Source organism: Triturus cristatus, chromosome 7, assembly GCF_964204655.1.
Source record: "Triturus cristatus chromosome 7, aTriCri1.1, whole genome shotgun sequence".
NCBI lineage: Eukaryota > Metazoa > Chordata > Amphibia > Caudata > Salamandridae > Triturus > Triturus cristatus.
In genome coordinates this window covers 1,235,450,292-1,235,477,941 of record NC_140590.1, presented here as the reverse complement: position 1 = coordinate 1,235,477,941, position 27,650 = coordinate 1,235,450,292, and the positions used below count along the sequence as shown (strand labels likewise).

At 50.4% G+C, this 27,650-nt stretch overlaps 1 protein-coding gene across 3 annotated transcripts in view; it reads left to right on the top strand.

The window, feature by feature from the left end:
• Positions 1–27,650, top strand: part of LOC146811702 (uncharacterized) — a 1,283,263-nt gene that overhangs the window by 1,129,191 nt on the left and 126,422 nt on the right. For all 3 annotated transcript variants that reach the window (XM_085614524.1, XM_085614523.1, XM_085614522.1), the window contains one exon: positions 26,299–26,325. In XM_085614524.1, the coding sequence (XP_085470650.1) occupies positions 26,299–26,325 (27 nt within the window). The remainder of the gene's footprint in view (positions 1–26,298; positions 26,326–27,650) is intronic.

Sequence of the window (27,650 nt, the reverse complement as noted above, 5' to 3'; positions counted from 1 at the left end):
ACCCTTGCGCAGGTTCTTCAAGCGTTGCAGCAAGGAGACTGGATGGTGTCGCTCGACTTGCAGGACGCGTACTTCCATGTCCCAATCCTGAAGTCGCACAGGAAGTATCTCCGTTTTACGGTTGGGTCGCAACACTACCAGTTTGCGGTCCTCCCGTTTGGTCTTACTACCGCACCTCGAGTCTTCACAAAGGTGATGGCAGTGGTAGCTGCTCATCTCAGGAGGTCGGGGATTCCGGTTTTCCCCTACCTGGACGACTGGCTTCTGAAGGCAGAGTCCCCAGAGATCGTGCAGCGTCATCTGCGGGTAACATCTCAGCTGTTATACGACTTGGGTTTCTCGATCAATGTGCCCAAATCTCACCTGGTGCCCTCTCAAAGCGGCCTGTTCATAGGGGCGGTACTGGACACTACTGTGTGTCGGGCATTCCCTCCTCCTCAAAGGATTATCGACATTCAGGAAATGGTCCCTTTATTCCACAATGGAGCGGTTGTTCCAGTTCTGAAGGTCCTTCGCCTGCTCGGTCTGTTCGCCTCCTGCATACTGTTGGTCAACCATGCACGCTGGCACATGAGGGTGCTCCAGTGGTGCCTCCGCAGGCAGTGGTATCAGCACAATGGAGATCCCAGGGAGTCTATCAGGATCTCTGAAGAAGCTGCAGCGGATCTATCTTGGTGGAGCGTGGAGGGCAATCTGTCCCAAGGACAGACCTTCCATCTTCCTCCATCGGTGGCCACAGTGATTACGGATGCATCCACCCTAGGGTGGGGTGCTCATCTATGGGATCTGGAGATCAAGGGTCTTTGGTCTCCAGAGGAGAGGTTGCTTCACATCAACCTTCTGGAATTGCGGGCAATTCGTTTGGCACTCAAGGCCTTCCTTCCTTCCCTTCGCGGTCGGTCTGTTCAAGTCCTGACGGACAACACTACCGCGATGTGGTATGTCAACAAGGAGGAGTGGGGTCGCGTTGTCTCTGCAGAGAGGCTCTGCGTCTCTGGTCCTGGGCTCAGGACCATCAGATTTGTCTGGTGGCAAATCATCTGGCCGGGGTGCTGAACGTGCGTGCGGACAGTCTCAGTCGACAGTTCTCCGCCGACCACGAGTGGAGGCTACATCCGGAGATGGTTCGTCATGTTTTTCGCACGTGGGGAACCCCTTGGGTGGACCTGTTCGCCACCTGCGAGAACGCGCACTGCCCGTCGTTTTGCAGTCTCCAGTATCCGATGCAGGGGGCGTTAGGGGATGCGTTTCAGTTGAGTTGGGGCTCACAACTCCTTTACACGTTTCCTCCCATACCCTTGATTCCTCGGGTTCTGAGGAAGGTTCGCCAAGACCGGGCCCAAAGGTATATTGGTCGCCCCGGATTGGCCAAGAAGGATGTGGTATACAGATCTTCTCCACCTCTCCTTGTGCCCTCCGCTCCGTCTCCCTCTGAGGGCAGATCTCCTCTCGCAGTCGGAGGGGCAGGTTCTACACCCCCACCTCCAGAGCTTACACCTTCATGCCTGGAGATTGTACGGGGCAACCTGAGTTCCTTCTCTCTCCCGCCAGATGTGGTGGATGTTATTTTATCGGCCAGGCGACACTCCACCAAGTCCATTTACTCCTACCGGTGGTCCAAGTTTGTAAAATGGTGTGGAGAGAGATCCATTGACCCTTTAAAAGCACATCTTTCGGAGGTGCTTCAGTTTGCCCTTTCCTTGGCTCAGCAGGGCTGTGCTGTGGCTACGGTCAAGGGCTATCTTTCGGCCTTATCGGCTTTTCTATGCCTTCCTGATCAACCATCGCTATTTAAATCTCCGGTTGTTCTGAGGTTTATTAAGGGCCTTACAAACATGTTTCCTCCCACCTTAATCTTGTTTTAACCTTTCTGATGGGGTCCCCATTTGAGCCTCTACATAGCTGTCGGTTGAGGCTGTTGTCCTTTAAGGTGGTTTTTCTTGTAGCCATAACCTCGGCAAGGAGGGTGAGTGAGCTCCAAGCTCTTAGCTCTAAACCCCCTTTTCTCACAATACATGCTGAAAGGATGGTTCTTAGGACCAGGGCTGGTTTCCTGCCAAAAGTTGTTACTCTGTTCCATTTGGGGCAGTCTGTTACTCTCCCTGTTTTTTATCCTCCTCCACATCCTTCCAAAGAGGAGGAAAGACTCCATTGCCTGGACACGAAGAGGGCAGTGAGTTTTTATCTGGACAGGACTAAAGACTTTCGTCTTGATGATCAACTCTTCATTGGCTACGTTGGTCATTCGAAGGGTAAAGCGGTGCATAAGCGCACGCTATCGAGATGGATCATCCTTGCTATCAAGATCTGCTACGCCTTGGCTGGTAAGACTCCTCCTGAGGGCATTAGAGCTCATTCAACTAGAGCTAAGTCACCTACATCTGCTTTGGCCCGGGGTGTTCCTGTGGCAGATATTTGTAAGGCCGCGACTTGGGCCTCTCTCCATACTTTCGCAAAGCATTATTGCTTGGACTCAGAGATGAGGAGGGAGGGCCACTTCGCGCGCTCTGTGTTGCAAGACTTTCTGGTATAGGAAGGTGGACACCCTCCTCCGGGAGTGGGGACTGCCGTGGGAATCTATTCACAAGGTGAGGAATCCACTGGCAGATGTATCCATCAGAAGAACAAGTTACTTACCTTCGGTAATGCTTTTTCTGGTGGATACCGTATCTGCCTGTGGATTCCTCACTGACCCACCCGCCTTCCCGGTGTCCACCTTTGTATACCATGAAAGAGGTGTTGTTGGAATGTTTTGATACTTTCTTTTACATTTGTAGGAAATGCTTGTTTGTTTAGCATTCCTTTTCTTTGTATGCTATGTATATGTGTTGGTATACTGTATACTGTGTATACTTGGAGTTGACGTTGGTTCACCTGTTCGCCTCGAAGGCTCGGAAAAAATGGGTGGAACTGACGTCTTCACGCCGACGTGGGCTTCTTATGGCTCCGGTGACGTCGTACGGAGTCGCGAGCGGAGCGGATGCATTGTGACGTCGCCCACGTCGACGTGGAGTGCTGGGAAAGAAAAGTTCTGTGGAATGCTGGCGCAGGGGATATTCACAAGGTGAGGAATCCACAGGCAGATACTGTATCCACCAGAAAAAGCGTTACCGAAGGTAAGTAACTTGTTCATTAGGGTTAAAACCACTGAATATCACTCAGAAGCTGCACGCAAGATCAGCTGCCAGGGCCGTGAGGCCACAGCCCGTAGATACGGCGAAGGTAAGCGTATGGGTAAAACTCTGGCTAACCGGCTACGGAAACACCATGCATCCACTTATATGACAGAGCTATGCTCTGATTCAGGAAATAGAATTACTGCACTAGACGATATCATAAAAACAATCACTACTTTTTATTCTCAACTTTACACCGCGGGCTCCGAGCAGGACCCTGACTCCCTACAAAAATATTTTGACTCTATTGAGCTCCTATGGCTCAGCCCGGCCCACCACAAATATCTGTATGCTCCATTCACAAATGAGGAAATTACTCAGGTCATCGCGGAACTCCCGGTGGACAATTCACCCGGTACGGATGGCCTTACGCCGGCGTTTTACAAAGAGTATGCCCCAATTTTACTACCTCACTTAGTGGAGATGTATAACGAATCCATTGAAGTCGTCTGCCTTCCCCCATCGCTTCGTGAGGCACTCATCACCCTAATACTGAAACCAGAAAAGTTGCCAACATCTTGCAACCCCTATCGCCCTCTTTCGCTCATCAACACGGACAATAAAATACTGGCCAAAGTATTAGCAATCCGGCTACTCCCCCTCATGCCGTTAATAATACGTCCAGACCAATCTGGCTTAATTCCAGGGTGCGCCACCTCACATAACCTCAGAATTTTTTTTTCGGTAATGCGCCAAATTAATCCCACCCTCCCCGCAGTGGCTGCGCTCCTCGATGCAACTTAAGTGTTTGACTCCCACGAATGGCCCTTTCTGTTGTCTCTGCTGGCCCGCCTTGGCCTCAGTGTTGGCTTCATTTGAAATATTAGATTGCTATATACCCTCCCAACAGTGCACATAAAACTTAATGGGCAGATCACCAATCCCATCACAATCACTAGAGGCACACTGCAGGGTTTCCCACTCTCGCCCCTTCTCTTTGCCATTGCCATGGAACCCCTTTTGGCTCTACTGCGTCAACACCACACCCACCGTGGCATTGAGTCCTCCGCCGGAGCTTTGGTCACTTCTATGTATGCAGACAAAGTCGCACTATACATCCGTGAGCCACACAAGAATCTGGATCCAGTGAAAGAGAAGTCATATGTTTTCGGTGATATTCCGGTGTCCACATTAATTGGAGTAAATTCATATTGATCCCCCATACAGATGCAACACCACCTTGCTCGACAGAGTTTCCGCTTAAATGGGCAACTGAACCGGTTAGATACCTGGGCATTTGGCTCAGCAGAAACCCGAACAAACTCTGGTCTGCAAACTATGGTAGGGCCATGGAGTGGTTAGAAGCCAAAATCCCAATCTGGAATAAACTTCCGCTTTCCTTGTCAGGCCACATCGCAATTGCTCAAATGTTTTTTTTTGCCAAAATGTCTTTATTGGTTTTTAAACATACCTATTCCTTTTACGATGCACTTCTTTAATAGACTGCAATCCAACTTAATCTCTTTGACATGGGCGGGATGCCAGCTGCAAATTGTCTATGATATTTTAACGCTCCCTTTCGCACGTGGTTGGCTTGGCACCCCTAACCTGAAATTATACGCTTATTGCGCCAAGGCTAGTTTCCTACGTTTTTGGCTCCACCGACAACATTCTAGCCACATACTGCGGTAGAGGCTGACCTGGCCTCTCCTTGGCCGCTTAGCACTGTGCTGTTCCTGCCCTATAAAAAACCCTGAAAAGAAATGAGCACAGGTGAATGCCTGTGATGGGCATGGGAGGGATTTCGTAAATACACTGGCACAGACACCCTATACGCCCCATCCATGCAACTCGCCGAAAATCCCGCTTTTCCCCCATTACAAAATAAAGGTATGGCGCACCGCAGGAAGGCACTAGGAATCAGTATAAATGCTGATTTATATCCGGACGGCCAATTCCTCCCTCCCTTGTGTGCACCTCAACATCAACAGCCACACCCACTCTCCTGGATAGCTTACTATACCACCAGATGCGTGCAACTTGCAAAAGCGCGAATAACTAATTCCCGGCGCCACCTCCCACTAACGCGACACTTGAATATATACACAAAACTACATCACATCAAAAACCTGTCCCTAGATTATATTCTCTATCCATGGCAGCTGCACCTATTGATGCTGAGCGGGCGCGCAGCACGTGGTTGGCAGACTTGCTGGACTGCCCTACACTTGAGCAATGGCAATACTGCTGCTGCCAGACAGAAAGACTCGCCCAACTATCGGCTGAGGCAGATACACTTTAAATTTCTTCACAGGCTATACCATACCCCACTCGCAATGCATAAGATGGGCCTCACTGCGGACACGTGCTGCACGCTTTTCGGTGCTCAACGCCACATTTACGCATCTGACCTGGTCTTGTCCTAAAGTGGTGTTCTGTTGGTTAAAGGTATGCAAGACCATCAGCGCTTTTACATCAATCACCATCACACCGAATCCCCTTCTCTGCCTACTTGGCTATGTTAAAGAAATTCCTGATGCCTGCCGGTGCTTGGTGGCAATGCTACTGGTTCTGGCCAAGCGTAGAGTAGCTATACACTGGGGGCGGAAGCCGGCACCAATGCTCAATTCCTGGCTTGCTGATGGGGCATACTGTCAGACACAACTAACAGAATTTTGGAACCTTATGCCGACAGCGAGCAGGCCACACGTTATTTGGGGACCACTAGTTACTTACCTACATGGCTTGGCTGAGGATGCCTCCTCCCATGGGCAGTCAGGTACGCACGCCTGCACGAGTGACCGATGCCCGGCTGGAGGCGCCCGTAGCTCCATAGTATATGACTATTACTGTGATCTAACTTGCCTGTATGACTCCTTTTTTCTAGAATATCACCTGTTGTGAATGTTTGACGTTGTTAAATTACTGCTAGATACTTCGTATGCCTGTATATGAATCAATGATCTACTGTAACATGATGATGCCACTGCTGAACTGTATGTACTAACAAGCTCCTATTGAAAATGTTTAATAAAAAAATAAAAAGTACTGTCAGGAAAGGGTTGGGAATCGGGATTCATTCAGGGGTCCCTCCCAGAGGCGGGGCTGGACAGTGGGGAGGATACTCCCATGTCCTTTGTCCAGTTTCATGCCAGGGCGTGAGCCAATGGCTCCCTGAGCTGGTTTGAAGTGGAGTATGCAAGGAGGTCACCAAATGTGCCCTTCAAGCAGTCTCAGTGGTGCTGGCAAGTGCCCCCACCCTGCCCCAATACACTAAACCCTGTCTGGGAGGGGGGCGCTAGAGGGCGCACAGCGGAATGGCTGCCTCGTGAGACAGCTCCGCCGGACGGGGATGAAAAACGGCGCAAACGAGCATGTGAGGGGCTAAAAATCAGCGGAAACTTACTGTCCTGATGATCGGAACCGAGCGTCCACACGTGGCTGGGGTGCAGGATTGCTTAACGGCGCGGTAGACTCGGCGATGAGCCGTTGATCGTCTGGATGGGGTCGCGACTCGTGGTTCGCAAGATGGCGCCGCCCGGAGGGACTGGGAGCTGCGGTGGCGAAGAATTGAAGAGATCATCGATACAGCTCGCCCCGGTGAGCGGGTGGTTCTGAGAGTGCTGCTGCCTCATGACGCTGAAAAAGCGGCTCTGATCTAACCGCCTTCCAGAGGTTTTTACTCCGCTGACTGATGAGGCGCGAAAAGGCTGCGGAGCCTGGATTGTGCTCCTGAACTGGATGAGGATGGCGCTGCCTGCGCTCTGATGCGACGATGCACGGCCCGCTAGCGTTGTGGACGGCCCTGGAGCGGACCGCGCCTATGTAAGCTGTGAAGGTGAGCCTTTTGCCCGCATGTCATCTGTGTCCCTGCCTGCCCGGAGGATCTGACTCCCTGTGATGCCCGTGAACTCTGGGCTGATTACCGAGGCTGCGGGAGGTCACGAACACAGTGCGTATGTGCCGCAGGGTGCTGATTGCGGTGGTCGCCACCACGCTGAGAGCACTGGAGGACTGGGTCTAGGCGCGGCCCGCTAGAGGAGGCGAATGCAAGGGGTTGACTTCCGCGGGTGCCTGGAGATTGCCTGAGCTACTGGCTGCCCGGCGGTGCAGTGATTACCGGCTGCGTGGCCCCCTTGGTGAAGAACGAGACTGCGGGGCGCTGTATGCGTCGCTCCACAATCGTGACTTGTGCGCTGATACGGACATGACCGCCCGGGATGCTGAGAGCGCATAGTAACCCTGCGCGTGGAGTGACTGGGGCTCTTTAAAACTGCGGGCGGAGACTTGCGACACCTCAGCGGGGGAGACCCACGACTTGACTTCTCTGGTGGCTGGTGGTGACAGAAAGGGACATGGGAAAACCGGATAAGGCTCAATCCAAGCTCCCGTTTGAATCCAAGCGACAAGCGAAAGGCGCAGCGACGCTGGCGGACACTGCCCTGGCCGCTGGTGAAGCGGTCTCCACGGGTATGGAAGGGGTGCTACAGGCCATCCAGCAGAGCCTGCAGGACATAAACGGCAAACTGGACACTATCACGATACGGGTTGATAATATGGCGGCAAAGCTGGATGGCCATGGGGAGAGACTGGTGGAGGCGGAAAATCGCATTGGAGCGGTGGAGGATGTATCCCAGGCCACGGCCCAAAAATGTGCGGAGGTTGAGAAGCTCCTGGACGTGCTGAAAACTAAGACGGAGGATTTGGAGGCGCGGTCGCGGCGCAACAACTTAAGAATCACGGGGGTTCCAGAATCCACCAACATTGGACGCATGGAAACGTATGTAGAGGAACTGATCCGAAGCGTCTTTGGCGCAGAGCACCTGTCATCGATGTTCTTGATTGAGCGAGTGCACCGCTCGCTGGCGCCGCGACCGAAACCGGGAGCGCCTCCACGTCCTATAGTTGCTAGAGTCCTTAACTATAGAGACCGAGATGTCATCCTACAGCTGGCGCGGGAAAAGCGGCAGATAACACATCAAGGCAATACGCTGGAATTCTATCCGGACTTTACGGTAGCGGTCCAGTTGGCGCGGAAGGAATTCGGCCCCGTTAAGAAAAAGCTACGTGACCTTGGAGTCGACTATGCCATGCTATATCCAGCCAGGCTCCGAGTTACACATGAGGGCCGAGCGACGGTGTGTCGCACGCTGAGGGCGGCGCAGGAGCTCGTCAAACACATCGGCGCCAAACGTAAAGAGCGGCAGAGACAGGATCAGAATCCGGATGCAGACTAGCAGGTAGAAGGAGAGCGGATTTCGATAGGCGGCATAGCGAGGTGTGCATGGCTGAAGTAATGACTGCACTTGGCGAGATGCTAGACCTGGACTAGTCCCGGAGCCCTCGGGACAATGCACCGCTGCCTAGCTTTGACTGTGAGCCCTACCTGGGCTGCTGTAGACTGTATGTACAAGTGGTGTGTACTCTGATGACGGTGTGATCTGGCTGCTGAGCTATGGCTACCTAAGGTGCGTACAGATCGTATGGACATTGGACCTGTTGTTTAATGCCTATTGTTTAAAGGGTAATGCACCACAAACTCGAGACTGCATTATTGGCAAGCATTGTGGTCCTATGTGTGGCTCTGCTGGGACCAAGGAACTGAGCGGTGATGGACAGACTTCTGGGGGTGGTGGGCTGCGCGCTGGCGGACATCCTCTGATGCATGGGAGGTAGCAGGGCTGGCTGCGAGAATGTTATTGAGATGATGTCCACCGAAAATGCATTGCGGGGGGGGGCGGCCGAAAGTATTTGATAACACGGTCACTGTGAGATAGGTTCACCGACAGTGAGCTACCTACACTGCATGGTGCAAATCTAGGCTCTAACTTCTATTGTACTCCCGTCCACATCCATTTAGATGGATGGAGTTGTGTGCTCTGGGCGATCCCCTCAAGCGGGTAATCCCCGAACTCCGTTAACTTATGTTAGTTTATTTTTGTGGGGTGTGTCTTTGGCATGATTGGGGTGCTGAAGTGGGAGGGGGAGGGGGAAAGGAGTTGAACAGTTGAGTTGTTGGTCGCAGTGTATGAGACGCATCGCTGACGTCCGAATCCTTATGCTAGAGAACAATGAGGTCACTATGCACTCGGAGAGACACTGGAACACACACACTGCCTGCCTGTGCTGGGTATACCTGACTAGCAATATTCGTAAATGGTGGCAGCAGGGGTAGAGGCGGGCTGCCTCAAATTACTGACGTGGAATGTGCGGGGGCTTAACAACCCCAAAAAAATCAGGCAGACGCTGGCATACCTTGATAGGCATCACATAGATATTGCGCTAATACAAGAGACGCACTGTGTGCCGACACATACGTCTAGTGTGGGGCGGAGATGGGCTGAGTCGGTGCATCAATCTCTGTACTCATCCTATGCTAGAGGGGTGTTAATACTGGTTAAAAGGGGACTACAGTTTCAGATAGAAAGTACTGTGGCAGATGACTTAGGGCGCTTTGTGATTGTTACAGGTATACTGCGGGGGCAAAGACTGGCCATTGTAAGCACATATGGGCCAAATGTGGATGATCCGCAATTTTATCATTCCCTGTGGGGCAAGCTGAGGGACATTCAGGCTGCGCATTTGATTTGGGGTGGAGATTTCAATATAGCGTTACGGGATGACCTAGACAGATCCGGGTCAACGACTGAGCCTCACAGACGGGCGCTACATGTCCTGCAAGACATAATGGTGGATAGGGGGCTTATTGATATCTGGAGACGTAGGAATCCTGAGGGGAGGGAGGCCACGCACGCATCGGCGGCACATGGCAGCTGGTCCCGCATTGACTACTGGTTAGTATCTGGGGACGTTGCCCTATGGACTAGGGAGGTTAGACATTTACCACGAACACTGTCTGATCACAATCCAGTGCTCTTATCCTTGGAATTCCCACACTACGTACCACCTCCCTTCAGTTGGAGATTTAACGCAAAAGCTCTCTTAGATTCAATGTATGTAGACACTATTGCGCAGGCGATACAGGACTATTTTGCTCACAATGCCCCTACTATGAAAGATCCCGGCATACTGTGGGAGGCTTTTAAAGCAACGATCCGCGGCGTTTGTATAAGCACGAACGCTGGTATCCTAAAAGACATAAGGCAACAACTAACGACAAGAGAAGACAAACTGAGAATGCTGGAGGGGGAATATGAGAGAACACAAGATACTAAAATACTGGGAGACATTAGAACAATACTTTCTGAGTACCAAAAATATGCGGAAGATGAAACTAAATACACGATGAAGAGGCAGATAGCCAGGGCTTACGGAGAGGGGGGTAGATCGGGCAGACAATTGGCAGCTAACATATGTGAAGGTCGCATACCGCAGAACATTCATATGGTACGCAACAAAGAGGGGGAAAAACGATTTGGCGCACAGGAAATATTAAATGAGTTCGTGATTGAATATGGTGAAACATATGCCTCCAGACCTACAGCGGACCCGGCCGAAATAATGGAGTATCTCGAAGACGTGGCGATAGCGTGGCTGTCAGACACGCATAGGGAGTATCTGTCCCTGCCTATCACGGTAGAAGAGGTCACGGAAGTGATTAAAACATTACCAAATGGTAAAGCCCCGGGTCCAGATGGGTTCACGTGCGAATTCTATAAGGCCTTTGTGGACCAGCTGGCGCCTCGCCTGGTGGAAATGTATGGTAATGCCCACGAGCAGCAGCACCTGCCGCCGACTCTACGTGAGGCACTCCTACTGGCACTGCTTAAACCACAAAAAGATCCAGAGCTCTGTGACTCGTATAGACCCCTGTCCCTTATAAATGTGGACAATAAAATACTGGCCAAACTGCTTGCTGCTCGGCTGAATCCTTTAATGTCTAAGTTGATCTTGCCTGATCAATCTGGGTTCATCCCGTCGCGATATACTGCGCACAATACGCAGACTCTATTTGCATTGTCCCACTACCTGACACCCACGACCAAGGCTGCGGCAGTGTTTCTAGACGCGGCCAAGGCCTTTGATTCGTTGGAATGGCCATATCTAAACACAGTGCTACGGAGGATGGGATTTCCGCCCATGTTTCTCCAATGGATACACTTGCTGTATGATGCACCGGTGGCGCGAGTCCGGGTGAATAAATATATCTCGGAGCCCATCAATATCTGTAGGGGGACTCGACAGGGGTGCCCTTTGTCCCCACTATTGTTTGCTCTAGCGCTGGAGCCACTAGCATGTAAAATTAGACAGGGACATCATTACTCGGCTCTTCAATTTCCGCAAAGGTCGCTGCACATATCGTTATATGCCGACGATATGTTACTATATGTGAGGGACCCAGGGGAAAACCTGAACCCATTGCTAAGAGAATATATCAAATTCGCATATCACTCAGGTATAAATATAAACTGGGCTAAATCTTTGATTTTTCCCTTGACGGATAGTACAAAACCGCACCCCATGGAGTACCCCTTGGAATGGCAGACGGACCCGGGGAAATATCTGGGTGTGTGGTATCACCGTGACCCTGAAATCGTCATTAGGACAAATTATGGGAGGGCAATCGATGCATTGGAGGGGAAAGTGCGAAGATGGATTCAGTTACCGCTGTCTCTGGCGGACCGCATCGCCATTGTAAAAATGGTACTACTACCTAAATTATTGTACCTCTTCAATAACATACCCATCCAGCCCCCTACAGAGGTTTTTCGTCGCATCACCTCGCTGGTCCTCCAGTTAATCTGGGTGGGAAAAACGTCTCGGATTGACTTGCAGACGCTTACATTGCCATATTGCCAGGGGGGTTTCGGAGTTCCCGATTTTTTTCTGTATTACCTGTGTGCGCAAGCGCAATACGCGCATTTTTGGTATCACAAAGTCCCATACTTAACACATACAGCAATTGAGGAAGGGGACGCTCTGCCGATCCCGCTGGAAGCAGTCATAACACATCGTAGACCCCCATTACATAAGAATGACATCAACACGATCGATGCCACGAACAAAGCCTGGCATCTTATGGGCAGGAGAGCTAATAAACTGCCGCTATACGCTCCGGCGCTCCGGTTGCACTGGCATCCAGAGATTTCGGTCACCCAAGAGGAGGTGGGGGTCGGATTGCTACGACAGGTCGGCATCGACACTCTGGGGGATCTTTATGAAGATGGTAGCTTCAAGACGCTTGAAAATCTGACATTTATTAGTAATCAGACACTACTGTTCCAATTTAATTATCACAGGATACAAAATGCCATTAAAAAACTATACCCCACGTACCCGGAGGAACCACCGGTGCTGGCCGCTTTGCAGTGGATAATTACCACGCCTAAGGCAACAAACCTGGTGTCCACGCTCTATGCTAAATTGCAAGGCGATATTGTGGCAACCACATATAAAGCTATGGGTAAATGGAATTGCCATCTGGATGTTTCCCTGACTGAGGAAGACTGGGCTACAGCTTGCACGCTGACTGGTATGCTGACACCTAATGGCAATCTGCGCATTATCCACTTCAAATACCTACACCAGACGTATTATACCCCTGCTAGACTACATAAATATGGGCTACGTGGGGATTCTAGATGTGAACGCTGCAATGAGGAAGGGGCAGATTTTATTCATTTAGCATGGTCATGTGGGGCGGTTGCGGAATATTGGACGCAGGTGACGCAGATGCTAGGGAATATGGTGGAGGGTGAAGTGGGATGCAATGCTCGCACATGCTTGTTGGGTTTACTGCCTGGGGTGAAGGCTCAAAAGCGCAAATTTTGTGTAATCTCCTTGCTCTTGGCCAAACGGAGAGTGTCGCTCTGCTGGAATGGCAGGAGGACACCAAAGCTTACAGACTGGATTGCTGATTTAACGTACTGTAAAGACACACTAAAAACGTATGAAGAGGAACTGCCTACTAGGTCAAAACTGCGAAACTACTGGCAATACTTGACTCAATATCTACAGCAGTCTCAGGGGAACTAAATACGTGTTTTCTTTCAAATCCAGTGATGTTTCGGAGGGTGTGAAGGGCCTTTGATTAAGAATGCACAAACGGATGATGGATGCTGTTATACTGTGACCACAATGTTCTGGTTGTATTAACCTTGTATACTTTTCAAATGCTAATAAAAAAAAAATAAAAAAAACAGAAGTTAGGAGTCCTAACTTTAGGACTCCTAAATGCCTTCTGTGAATACCGAAAAAAAAAAAAAAAAAACCCTGTCTGGGAGGTGGTCACACCTCCCTATGACAGGATACCTATTGTCCTGCCTTCCGCTGCTCGAACTTGGCTCAGCAGCAGGAGGGCAGAATCGTGTTTCTGGTCAGCAGCAGTCATATTGTGCTGTCTGGGTCTAGAAGACTGGTTCCGGGAGCACTGAGGGCCTCTTGAAGGAGCTTTACAGTGCATGGAATCATACCTCCCACACCGTTTACGGTGTGGGGTATGACTCCAACATGTTTGAGACCAAACATGACAGGGTTCGTTACAGCCAGTTTAGAGATGGTCATTACGTAATGACGCATGGCCACTCTATATGTCGCAATGTCTGATGCTCTTACAACCCGGGAGAATGGACTCCGAAGGTTATAGGGGTGGCCTGCTCATGCAGGGGCACCCTCACACTTAGGACCCAATACCCTGCCTTCAGGATTGAAAGGCATGCCTTAGGGGTGACTTGACTTATAGGTTTTAAGGGTAGTGACCTCGTATATAGGGAAACATATATCTGTCATAAGTGTTGTTGGCACCAGCTTACACAGGCTGCAATGGCAGGCCTGTAATCACAATTTGAGTGGTCTATCATGGGTGGCCTAATACATGCTTCAGCCCATTGGAGACCCCTGGTGTACCTATGCCCTGAGTACCTTAGTACCAGATACTAGGGACTTACACGGGCACACTAGTAACCAATCTGGAGGGTACCTAAGTACTCACCATGTCCTATTTAGGGAAAAGGAACGGAGACTGGGACCCTGATTTTCAGGATCCCAGTCAGACTAGTCAGAAAACATAATGACACCAGCGAAAAGTGGGGTGACCATGAGCAGATCCTACTTTCCTACTCCCTACCTCAATGACTGGCTGTGGAAGGCGTCCTTGACCCGGGCTGTCGTCTCCCACCTTCAGACTACAGCAAACCTCCTGCATTCGCTGGGGTTTTCTATAAACGTGCCAAAGTCACACCTGACTCCTTCTCAGACGCACCCTTTCAACAGAGCTGTTCTGGACACAGTGCATTTTCGGGTCTATACTCCCAAGTAGCGAGTCCAGGTTATTCAGGTTATGATTCTGATGTTTCGGCCTCTATCCTGGATATCGGTGAGACTGACTCTGAGGCTGTTAGGCCTCATGGCCTCCTGCATCCTGTCGGTAAAGCATGCCAGGTGGCGTATGCGGGGTCTGCAGTGGGACTTGAAGTTCCAGTGGGCACAGCATCAGGGAAATCTCACTGATGTGGTTCAGAACTCTGAAGGAACTGTGAAAGATCTGCAGTGGTGGTTGACAAACCGCGATTAAGTCAACGGCAGACCCCTCTCCCTTCCCAAACCAGATCTCACAGTCATGACAGATGTGTCACTTCTGGGATATGACAGCCATCTGGGAGAGGTCGATCAGGGGACACTGGTCTCCAGTGGAGTCTTGGCCCACATAAATTTGTTTGAGCAACGAGCACTTCGATTGGCATTGAAAGCATTTCTTCCCTCTGTCAAGGGGCAGTTAGGGCACGTGTTCACAGACAATACCACTGCCATGTGGTACTGCAACAAGCAGAGCGAGTTCGTATCGTGGACCCTCTGGACATGGCTAGAACAGCAGGGCATAACCCTCGTGGTTCAATACCTGGCAGGTTCTCTGAACACCAGGGCGGACCAACTCAGCCGTCGATGCCTAGCAGATCATGAATGGCGTCTCTAGGTGAAGGTGGCGCAAGGTCTCTTTCAGCAGTGGGGAGAACTTTGGTTAGATTTGTTTGCCTCCGAAGAGAACGCGTAGTGTCAGCAGTACTGCACCCTGGAGTTTCCAAGGTGGCTACTGCTCGGCTACGCTTTCGTCGCGAGTGGAGCTCAGGCCTGCTGTACGCCTTTCCGCCCATACCACTCCTGCCCAGGATTCTGAAGAAGATCAGGAGCGACCAGTACCAAGTCATTCTTGTTGCTCCGGACTGGCCGTGGAGAATCTGGTATCCAAAGCTTCTGAAGATGAGCATCAATCCTCCGATCAGGCTGCCCCTTCGGTAGGATCATCTGTTGCAGGGGAGGGTTCTCCACCTGAACCTGTCACGCTGCATGTGGAGATTGGTACAAAAGGGGGTGGTGATGGACGGAGCAACAGAACCAATCAAACACTCACACCCAGTCAACAGATCTGGGTTTGATCCATCACCGTTCTTTAGCCCACTCTGCCACCCCAGTTCAGACATGGCCATATGCAAATCAGTCTGACCCTGTGCCTCATGGGAACAGTCCAGCCCGAACTGCCAAGCCATGCCTTCCCTGGACCGGAAACAAGCTTGCTAGGACCGGTTTCTGGCATTTCAGCCGTCTTCAGCCAGGCTTGCTTGAATCCAGTGGCAAAGTGAGCAAGGGACTCACGTCTGAGCATACCCTGCCAACTTATGGCGAACAGAGCGGTACAAAAGGGGGTGGTGATGGACGGAGCATCAGAACCAATCAAACACTCACACCCAGTCAACAGATCTGGGTTTGATCCATCACCGTTCTTTAGCCCACTCTGCCACCCCAGTTCAGACATGGCCATATGCAAATCAGTCTGACCCTGTGCCTCATGGGAACAGTCCAGCCCGAACTGCCAAGCCATGCCTTCCCTGGACCGGAAACAAGCTTCCTAGGACCGGTTTCTGGCATTTCAGCCGTCTTCAGCCAGGCTTGCTTGAATCCAGTGGCAAAGTGAGCAAGGGACTCACGTCTGAGCATACCCTGCCAACTTATGGCGAACAGAGCGGTACAAAAGGGGGTGGTGATGGATGGAGCATCAGAACCAATCAAACACTCACACCCAGACAACAGATCTGGGTTTGATCCATCACCGTTCTTTAGCCCACTCTGCCACCCCAGTTCAGACATGGCCATATGCAAATCAGTCTGACCCTGTGCCTCATGGGAACAGTCCAGCCCGAACTGCCAAGCCATGCCTTCCCTGGACCGGAAACAAGCTTCCTAGGACCGGTTTCTGGCATTTCAGCCGTCTTCAGCCAGGCTTGCTTGAATCCAGTGGCAAAGTGAGTAAGGGACTCACGTCTGAGCATACCCTGCCAACTTATGGCGAACAGAGCGGTACAAAAGGGGGTGGTGATGGACGGAGCATCAGAACCAATCAAACACTCACACCCAGTCAACAGATCTGGGTTTGATCCATCACCGTTCTTTAGCCCACTCTGCCACCCCAGTTCAGACATGGCCATATGTAAATCAGTCTGACCCTGTGCCTCATGGGAACAGTCCAGCCCGAACTGCCAAGCCATGCCTTCCCTGGACCGGAAACAAGCTTCCTAGGACCGGTTTCTGGCAATTCAGCCGTCTTCAGCCAGGCTTGCTTGAATCCAGTGGCAAAGTGAGCAAGGGACTCACATCTGAGCATACCCTGCCAACTTATGGCGAACAGAGCGGTACAAAAGGGGGTGGTGATGGATGGAGCATCAGAACCAATCAAACACTCACACCCAGACAACAGATCTGGGTTTGATCAATCACCGTTATTTAGCCCACTCTGCCACCCCAGTTCAGACATGGCCATATGCAAATCAGTCTGACCCTGTGCCTCATGGGAACAGTCCAGCCCGAACTGCCAAGCCATGCCTTCCCTGGACCGGAAACAAGCTTCCTAGGACCGGTTTCTGGCATTTCAGCCGTCTTCAGCCAGGCTTGCTTGAATCCAGTGGCAAAGTGAGTAAGGGACTCACGTCTGAGCATACCCTGCCAACTTATGGCGAACAGAGCGGTACAAAAGGGGGTGGTGATGGACGGAGCATCAGAACCAATCAAACACTCACACCCAGTCAACAGATCTGGGTTTGATCCATCACCGTTCTTTAGCCCACTCTGCCACCCCAGTTCAGACATGGCCATATGCACATCAGTCTGACCCTGTGCCTCATGGGAACAGTCCAGCCCGAACTGCCAAGCCATGCCTTCCCTGGACCGGAAACAAGCTTCCTAGGACCGGTTTCTGGCATTTCAGCCGTCTTCAGCCAGGCTTGCTTGAATCCAGTGGCAAAGTGAGCAAGGGACTCACGTCTGAGCATACCCTGCCAACTTATGGCGAACAGAGCGGTACAAAAGGGGGTGGTGATGGACGGAGCATCAGAACCAATCAAACACTCAACCCAGTCAACAGATCTGGGTTTGATCCATCACCGTTCTTTAGCCCACTCTGCCACCCCAGTTCAGACATGGCCATATGCAAATCAGTCTGACCCTGTGCCTCATGGGAACAGTCCAGCCCGAACTGCCAAGCCATGCCTTCCCTGGACCGGAAACAAGCTTCCTAGGATCGGTTTCTGGCATTTCAGCCGTCTTCAGCCAGGCTTGCTTGAATCCAGTGGCAAAGTGAGCAAGGGACTCACGTCTGAGCATACCCTGCCAACTTATGGCGAACAGAGCGGTACAAAAGGGGGTGGTGATGGACGGAGCATCAGAACCAATCAAACACTCACACCCAGTCAACAGATCTGGGTTTGATCCATCACCGTTCTTTAGCCCACTCTGCCACCCCAGTTCAGACATGGCCATATGCAAATCAGTCTGACCCTGTGCCTCATGGGAACAGTCCAGCCCGAACTGCCAAGCCATGCCTTCCCTGGACCGGAAACAAGCTTCCTAGGACCGGTTTCTGGCATTTCAGCCGTCTTCAGCCAGGATTGCTTGAATCGAGTGGCAAAGTGAGCAAGGGTCTCACGTCTGAGCATACCCTGCCAACTTATGGTGAACAGAGCGGTACAAAAGGGGGTGGAGATTGAGCAGCAGCAGATGATGGCTTTTGATCTACCTTACGAAGTATGTAACGTTATTTCTGATGGGTACATCTGCCAGTGGATTCCTCACCTTGTGATTATCCCCTGCGCCAGCAACATTCGGAAACTTTTGTAGCTCTCCACGCCGACGAGGACGACGTCACAGAAGCACGGCTCCGCACGCGGCTCAGCTGATGTCACTGGATCCATAAGAGGACCTCGTCGGCGTGATGATGCCAGTTCCCTTTTTTCCGCGCCGTCGAGCTAACGGTTTTCTGGGACTCTCCGTAGCTTTTGCTGGTTACTTTGTGTTTCTGCTGGTGTTTCTGCTTTCTTCTTGCTTCTTTTTCAAGATGTCGACGAAGAAGTCAGGGTTCAAGCCCTGTAGAGAGTGTGGTAAACACATGTCCATTACGGATCCACACGGGGATTGTGTCTGGTGCCTGTCGTCGGATCACGACGTCGAGGGATGCTCTTGCTGCCGCAAGATGAATCCAAAGGCCTTAAAGGAAAGAGAAGCTAAGCTATTTATAGTTAACATGAGAAAGGAGAAGAGAGGTCGAAGGCGTTCAACATCGAGGTCCAGGTCGAGGTCGGGCTCGAAGTCGACGTCGGGACATGCTTCGAAGTCGAAGAAACATAAAAAGAAGAAGAGGCATGGCTCTCGACACCGTTCAGATAAGGGGACGGCTCCGATGTCGACTTCACCTGCTCCTCGACGGTGTAAGAACTATGTTTCTCCCTCTCCTTCTGTGTCAAATCCGGCTTCTCCTGTTTGCCCGACTTCGCCTGCAGCTTCTCCGGAGCGATCTCCGGCTCTGGCTCCATCACCGACGCCAACACATTCTCCGGCTCCAGTGGAAGAGGCTCCGGCTCCTGATGAGTCTTCGTCTCCATTGGCTCCACCGTCGGTGCCGATTGGCCCGAGTCCGGTAATGCCTCAATCTGAGCCTTACCCCCCCTTTCCTGGCCAGGGACAAGACCCATCGCATTATTTAAATGCTATTTATGGCGTCTTTTCGAGGGCGATGTACCCCTCAGGAGCACCTTCGGGTCCCATGGGTCAAATGGCCTTTAATCTGGGTGTCCCTCAGGCCTACGCTCAGGCTCCATTTATGCCATTCTTTCCAGCGATGCCGTCTTGGCATTTCCCGGCGCCGAGGACGTCGACGCCGCTCCCTTCTTCTCCGGCTCCAGCTCGACCTCGTTCGACTCCGGCTGCTCCTCCGGATCCATGTTCGACGCCGGCTCTGGCTCCGTCGGAATCGTGTGCGGTGCCGCCGACGCCGGTTCTGAGGATTAGGTCCAGGCAAGAATCACAGAGAATTTTGGAGGAGCAGAGGTACCAGGTGGAAGAAATGGAAGAGGGTGAGCTTATGGAGTCAGATGACTTGTTTGAGGAACTAAAAGAAGCAAGTGGCCTTGATTTGTCACCGGAATGGAGCTTACTCCTACTGATGCTCCCTCTAAGGATGTGGCTCCTTACCACACGGTCATAAGGAAAGCAGCGGAGCTTTTGGACTTACAGCTTCCAACGGCTGAATTTAAACCCAACATCCTTACTGAGGTTCTTCATTCTCCCTCCACCATGGTAGAGCCTTTACTTCCATTTAATGATGCCATCACTGAGCCAGTCATGGAGGTTGGGCGTAAGCCCTTTTCGGCTCCGGCAGTATCTAAGTCTGTTGCAAGGAGGTACAGGGCGGCTCCAGGAGATCCGGACTTTCTTACATCCCATCCTTCTCCTGAAAGTCTGGTGGTTCAGGCTGCCTGTTCAAAGAAGTCTTCTGGGGCTTTTCCTCCGGTTCCTAGTGATAGGGAGTCGAAAAAGCTCGACCAATTGGCCAAGAAGGTGTTCTCCTCGGCGAGTATGGCCTTAAAGTCGACAAATGCCACCTGTCTCTTGGGCCGTTATATCCACGCTCTCATGGATTCTGCTAAACAGCTGGCTCCTAAGTTGTCTGAGGAGGACAGGCAGAATATTAATGTAGTCCTGTCGGACACTCAGGCGGCTGCATGACAGGTTATCCAGAGTGGTTTGGACACTGCGGACTCTGTTGCCAGGATCATGGGTTCTCCTCGGTCGCCACAAGGAGGAGTGCTTGGCTCAAGTCTTCAGAGTTCTCTCCTGATGTGCAGGCAACACTTCTGGACTTGCTTTTTGGTGGTTCTGGGCTGTTCGGGAAGAAAGCGGATGCAGCCTTGGAAAGATTCAAGGACAGCAAAGCCACGGCCAAGTCTCTGGGCCTACAGGCACAGCCTAGAGGTTCCTCTTATAGGAAGTACAGAGGGTTTGGGAGGTCGCCCTTTCGGACCTTCAGCAACCTCAGCAGCAGCAAAATACCCTATATAAGAACTACAGGGGTAGGAACAGAGGTCGTGCTCGAGGTCGTCAGCTCTCCTCCTCCTCCTCCCCTTCTTCCCTCCCTCCTACCACTGCAAAGCAGCCCTAGGTCCAACATTCTGGATCATGTTGGTCCTGTGGGGAGTCGATTTACCCATTTTCTACAAGATTGGGAATTGATCACTACAGACCTTTGGGTTCTAGATCTTGTAGAAAATGGGTATGCTCTTCCCTTTCTGGAATTCCCTCCGAATTACCCTCCTTGCCAAGGTGCTTGCTCAGAGGACCAACTTCTTCTGCTGCAGGAGGAAGTCCTTACATTACTAAAAAAAGGTGAGATAGAGGTGGTTCCAAAGCAGGAAAGGGGTCAGGGATGCTACTCCTGGTATTTCCTGATTCCGAAGAAGGATGGCAGGCTACTTCCAATCCTGGACCTCAGCATCTTGAACCTTTTTCTGAAGCAGGAGAAGTTCAAGATGCTCACCCTTGCGCAGGTTCTTCAAGCAGTGCAACAGGAGGACTGGATGGTGTTGATCGACTTGCAGGATGCGTATTTTCACATCCTCATCCTGAAGTCGCACAGGAAGTATCTCCGTTTTACGGTAGGGTCGCAACATTATCAGTTTGCGGTCCTCCCGTTTGGTCTTACTACTGCACCTCGAGTCTTCACCAAGGTGATGGCAGTGGTGGCAGCCCATCTCAGAAGATCGGGGATTCCAGTTTTCCCCTATCTGGACGACTGGCTGATCAAAGCGGAGTCACCAGAGAAGGTGCTTGATCATCTGCAGGTTACAACTCAGCTGTTGTACAAATTGGGTTTCTCGATAAACGTGCCCAAATCTCACCTGTTGCCCTCTCAGCGCAACCTGGTCATAGGGGCGGTACCGGACACTACTGTGTGTCGAGCATTCCCACCTCCTCAAAGGATTCTCGACATACAGGAAATTATTCCTTTTTTTTACAATGGAGCGGTCGTTCCAGTCCTGCTCGGTCTGTTTGCTTCCTACATTCTGTTGGTCAACCATGCATGCTGGCACATGAGGGCGCTCCAGTGGTGCCTCTGCAGGCAGTGGTATCAGCACAACGGAGATCTCAGGGAGTCTGTGAGGATCTCCAGAGAAGCTGCAGCGGATCTGTCTTGGTGGAGCGTGGAGGGCAATCTGTCTCAAGGAAAGCCCTTCCATCTACCTCCATCGGTGGCCACAGTGATAACGGATGCATCCACTTTAGGGTGGGGTGTGCATCTGGGGGATCTGGAGATCAAGGGTCTTTGGTCTCCAGAGGAAAGTTTGCTTCACATCAACCTTTTGGAGTTGCGTGCGATACGTTTGGCACTCAAGGCCTTCCTCCCTTCCCTTCGCGGTCAGTCGGTTCAGGTCCTGACGGACAACACTACCGCGATGTGGTATGTCAACAAGCAGGGAGGAGTGGGGTCGCATTGTCTCTGCAGAGAGGCTCTGCGTCTCTGGTCCTGGGTTCAGGATCATCAGATTTCTCTGATGGCAAATCATCTGGCCGGAGTTCTGAACGTGCGTGCAGACAGTCTCAGTCGGCAGTTCTCTGTCGACCACGAGTGGAGGCTCCATCCGGAGGTGGTTTGGCTCGTCTTTCAGACGTGGGAAACTCCTCGGGTGGACCTATATGCCACTCACGAGAACGCTCTCTGCCCGTCATTCTGCAGGCCCCAGTATCCGATGCAGGGAGCTTTGGGGGACGCGTTTCAGTTGAGATGGGACTCACATCTCCTTTACGCGTTTCCTCCCATACCCTTGATTCCTCGGGTTCTGAGGAAGGTTCGCCTAGACCGTGCCCAAGTCATATTGATCGCCCCGGATTGGCCAAGAAGGGTGTGGTACACAGATCTTCTCCACCTCTCCTCGTGCCCTCCGCTCCGTCTCCCTCTCAGGGCAGATCTCCTCTTGCAGTCGCAGAGGCAGGTTCTACACCCCCACCTCCAGAGCTTACACCTTCATGCCTGGAGATTGAACGGGGCAACCTGAATTCTTTTTCTCTCCCGCCTGATGTGGTAGACGTGATTTTGTCTGCCAGGCATCACTCCACCAAGTCTTTCTAATCCTATAGGTGGTCCAAATTTGTCCTTTGGTGTGGAGAGAAGTCTATTGACTCTTTTAGGGCTCGTTTATCCAACATCCTTCAGCTTGCTCTCTCTTGCTCAGCAAGGTTTTGCTGTAGCTACTGTGAAGGGTCATTTATCGGCTTTGTCGGCATTCCTTTGTTTGCCGGATCAGCCGTCCTTGTTTAAATCACCCATTGTATTAAGGTTCATTAAGGGCCTGACCACCAAATTTCCGCCCACTCCATTTTTTGTGCCTCAATGGGACTTAAATCTTGTCTTAACTTACTTGATGGGTTCTCCCTTTGAGCCCTTGCACAAGTGTCCCTTAATGCTATTGTCTTTCAAAACTGTTTTTCTCATTGCCATTACCTCAGCAAGGAGGGTAAGTGAGCTTCAAGCTCTGAGTTCAAAACCCCCGTTCCTGACCATTCATGCTGAAAGAATGGTACTCAGGACCAGGGCTGCTTTTCTGCCAAAGTTGGTAACTCCTTTCCATCTGGGGCAGTCCATTACCCTTCCTACCTTCTATCTTCCCCCTCACCCTTCCAAGGAGGAGGAGCGGCTTCACCGCTTGGACCCTAAGAGGGAGGTGAGCTTTTACCTTGATAGGACTAAAGACTTTCGAGTGGATGACCAGCTCTTCGTGGGCTTTGTTGGCTGCAGGAAAGGCAGAGCGGTGCACACGCGCACCCTTTCCAGATGGATTATCTTGTGTATCAAGATATGTTACTCTTTGGCCGGTAAGGATCTTCCAGAGGGTATAAGGGCTCATTCTACCAGGGGAAAGTCTTCTACAGCTGCCTTATCTAGAGGTGTTTCTGTGGAGGACATTTGTAGGGCGGCAACTTGGGCCTCTCTCCATACTTTCGCGAAGCATTACTGCTTGGATTCCGAGGTGAGGAGGAACAGTCACTTTGCTCGTTCCGTCCTTCAGGACTTTTTGGTATAGAAGGGTGAACACCCTCCTCCGGGAGTGAGACTGCTGTGGGTATCTTTTCACAAGGTGAGGAATCCATTGGCAGATGTATCCATCAGAAGAACAAGTTCGGTAACGATTTTTCTGATGGATACAGTATCTGCCTGTGGATTCCTCACTGGCCCACCCGCCTCCCCGTTGTCCGCCCTTATATACCTACTATAGTGATGATGTGTCAAAAATGTATCTATTGCTGTCAAAGGAAGTTTGTTATTTCTTTTGCTTTCCTGCATTGACTTCACAATGTGTGTGCTGGTTTGTATATTATGTACTGTGTATACTGTATATATTTTGTTGTCGGTCTGTCCGTGTGCCTCGAAGGCACGGAAAAAAGGGCGGAACTGACGTCATCACGCCGACGATGTCCTCTTATGGATCCAGTGACGTCAGCGGAGCCACGTGCGGAGCCGTGCTTCTGTGACATCGTCCTCTTCGGCATGGAGAGCTACAAAAGTTTCCAAATGTTGCTTGCGCACGGGATATTCACAAGGTGAGGAATCCACAGGCATATACTGTATCCACCAGAAAAAGCGTTACTGAAGGTAAGTAACTTGTTCTTTGGCGGCCAGGCGGCCCTCCACTAAGATGGTATACGCCTGCGGTTGGCAGAAATTTGTATTATACTCGACAGAAAGGTCTATTGACCCTCTTTCTGCTTCTCTTTCCACTGTTCTTTTATTCATTCTGACTCTTGCCCAGCTGGGCTCTGATTTGGGAACTCTTAAGGGTTTGCCGTTCTGCTCTGTCTGCTTTTTTTTGGCTAACAGACCAGCCCTCTCTCTTTACGTCCCCAATTGTACATAGGTTTCTAAATGGACTGGCTCACTAATTTCCATCCATGGCATTTGTTATACCACAGTGGGACCTTAATTTGGTCCTCACCTACCTAATGTGTGCTCCCATTGAGCCTTTACATGACTGTTCCCTCCAACTGTGGACCATCAAAACAGCCTTTTTAGTGGGGATTACAAGAAGGAGCTTCTCCACTGTCTGGACCTAAAAAGAGCGTTGTCGTCCTACCGTGACCGCACAAAAGAGTTCCGGATGGACGACCAACATTTTGTGGAGTACGTGGGAGCTAAGAAGGGAAGGGCAGTGCAGAAAAGGACCATCTCATGCTGAGTCATACTTTGCATTAAGATCTGCTATGCCCTGGCAAAGAAGCAGCCCCCTGAGGGATTAAGGGCCCATTCCAGCAGGGAAAAGGCTGCGACTGCGGCCTTGGTTCGGGGTGTCCCAGTCCTGGACATGTGTCAGGCAGCAACATGGGCATCTTTGCACACGTTTGCCAAAAACTACTGCCTGGACAATCAGGTCCTCACGGACGGGCATTTTGTCTGTTCGGTGCTGCAGGACCTCCTAGTTTGAGGTATTTGTCCACAACCCACGGCCGGGATGTTATGGCGTAGGTATCTAATTCAAAGGTAAGTAATCTGCAGCTAGAAGTCTCTATCAGATGAACAGGTCACTTACCTTCGGTAACGCATTATCTGGTAGAGAATCTATCTAGCGGTAAATTCCTTATAGCCCCACCCATGCCTCCCCACTTTTTGGACTTATGTTGTAGGGCTAGGGTTACTTCCCTTTCAAGGACCTTAGTTTTATACATGACTACGTCAGTTACTTTGTGTTTCTGCTCTTCTGGCATGGAAATAATTAAGAGTACTGACGTCAGCGCGCCTGGTTGGTGCCTATATAGGTACCCCAACATCATTACCGACGCTAACGATGCTGACAATGTCATGTGAAGCCGAATGGCGCTCGCAAGGGGTATTGCTCAGCAAAAGTTTCCAGATCCAGCGTGATGCCTGGGAAATTCAAAGGTAAGGAATCTGCAGCTAGATAGAGTCTCTACCAGAGAATGCATTACCAACGTTAAGCAACTTGCTCTTCAGGCCTATTGAAATGCTAATTACTTGCTGACAGCAGCTGGAAAGTAAAATGTTGATTTAGTTTCCAAGGACTTCAGTCCAGGCAAATGTAACTTTCTAAAAGTGACTTTTCCATAATATCTAGAAAAAATATGACTTCACCACATTGATTTGGATGTTTAATAACTATTTAAAACATAGTTGTTTCATTATTTCTTCTTCTTATGGAGCAGCCAGACCAGCTAAAGTGTGAATAGATTTGAGGGACCTATCACTATAAGGACATGTAGAACAAGAAACATTTACATGTCCCACATTTACATACCATGCACCCTGCCTTTATGAGCACTACCTCGGGGGTGACCTGCTAGTATTTAAAAGCAAGATTTTAGGCCAGTCAACAGGGTTTATTTTGACATGTCGAATTGGCAGTTTAAAAACTTCTCTCCCAGGCAATAGTTGTAGGCCTGGGGTCAGGTTTGCTGTGTCACTACAAATGGTAGCACAATGTGTACTGCAGCCCACTGGTGACATTGAATTTACACACTCTTAGTACAATGTGTCTTATAAGTAAGTGAAATGTGCCAATCAGGTGTATACCAATTGCATTATGTTTAAAGGGGGAGCAAAAGCACTTTACCACTGGTTAGCAAGGATAACATACACTGAGTTTTGTGACCAAAAGAAACAGACAAGTCAAAAATCTGAAGGACTATTATGCCAAAGCCAGCCATGTGTTTCCCTAAACAATGAGTAGCACATCATAAGCCATTCTGCTCTCTGTCATTATTTCTTTGTAGCACTTCGCAGGCAAACTCTACAACATACATTTAATCCAGTGTGTTTATACCCCAAATCTTCTGTTATGTCATGTGACACCGTTTTTTTTTCAGTCTTGCATTCACCCATTAATTAGTCTCTTCGTGAGGTGCAAATCCTTGCAAATCCTTGCTCTGGAAATTGATACTGATTTCCTTTTCTTCACAGGGACAACAGCGTATTCAACAACTTCAGGTATGATGGTCTTTAGCTATTATTATACGTCCGGAAGGCTCTTAGGGGCATATTATCAAGTGAGTTATCACTGCGTTATCAGCACTTTCGTGCCGTTAAAGCGTTTTTTTTATCGCACTATTACCAATCTGTCGCTAACAGGCGTTAGCGACAGCTTTTCAGCCATAGCAGACGGATTTTTTATCGCCCTCCATGCCAACGATATTTATCGCTAATGACATGCAAAGTAGGCGTTCTTTACCAAAACTTCGCGGAAAAAGTCGCTAACTCAACATCACTCTATTATCAATGATGACCCGGACCCGCGAAGCGACAAGAAAAGTCGCGCTAAGCCCTGTCAGCACCAGGAATTTAACACCAGATAAAAACATGACTTAAACTGGTGATGAATGGAGCTACATAGTCAGAGCACCATCAGGAGAGCCACAGACGCCATGGAGGTAGTGATCATGCAGATTGGGGTTCCACGAAGGCAACAACAACCACTGCCAATGCCACCACCCCCAGGACCACCACCGAGGCAGCGACGAAGAAAACAGCGGGTACTGCACAGACGTCTCAGGCGCAAGTCCAGCGGGGCATCCAGGCTCTCATCCTGGTAATCCTGAACGTTGGGGGGCTTGAGGGGGGTTGTTGATGTGTGCTGCACTTGGCCCTGGGTGCTCAAATCCGCATTGAACTTTTTTTGTACATCTTTTCTATGGTAGGTGGACTGATAGGCTATTTTTCTAAGTCCACACTTGCGGGTTTTTGTCGGTAAAAGCTTATTGCTGGATTCTGCCCGCTATCGCGGGTTTTCCTATCGCCATCTCGCAGCGGTTAGCTGCAGTTTTCGCGGAAGCTATTGCCTGTTAGCGCCGTGTTGATAATACAGCGATAGCAGGGCGGAAGAAACGGGCGATAGACGGAGACAGAAAAACTAGCGCTAACTTAGGTTAGCGTTAGTTATCGCCAGTCCTTGATAATATGCCCCTTATTGCTTCCAGACTCCCTTAGTAAGCATAGTGAACACATTTTAATGGCTCCGTGAAATGTGTATGTACTACAACAAGAGCCCCCTAATGAAACTCTACTTGTGTGAGGAAATATAGACATTTAAAAGAGAAAGGCCAACTAGGGATTTTTTTTTTATAATAGTCTAATACTACATAGTGGACAGTTTTGAGTTGAACCAAAATGGTATGCTACCATCATCCTTTATCTGGATGCAAAAATAACAAAGTTGACAATAACAATGCTGTAGTTATGGGTAAGAGGTTAAGTTGCTCTTTACAAAATTTTGATATTTGATTCTTTAATGTTTTTTGCACCATTTGATGCAATTG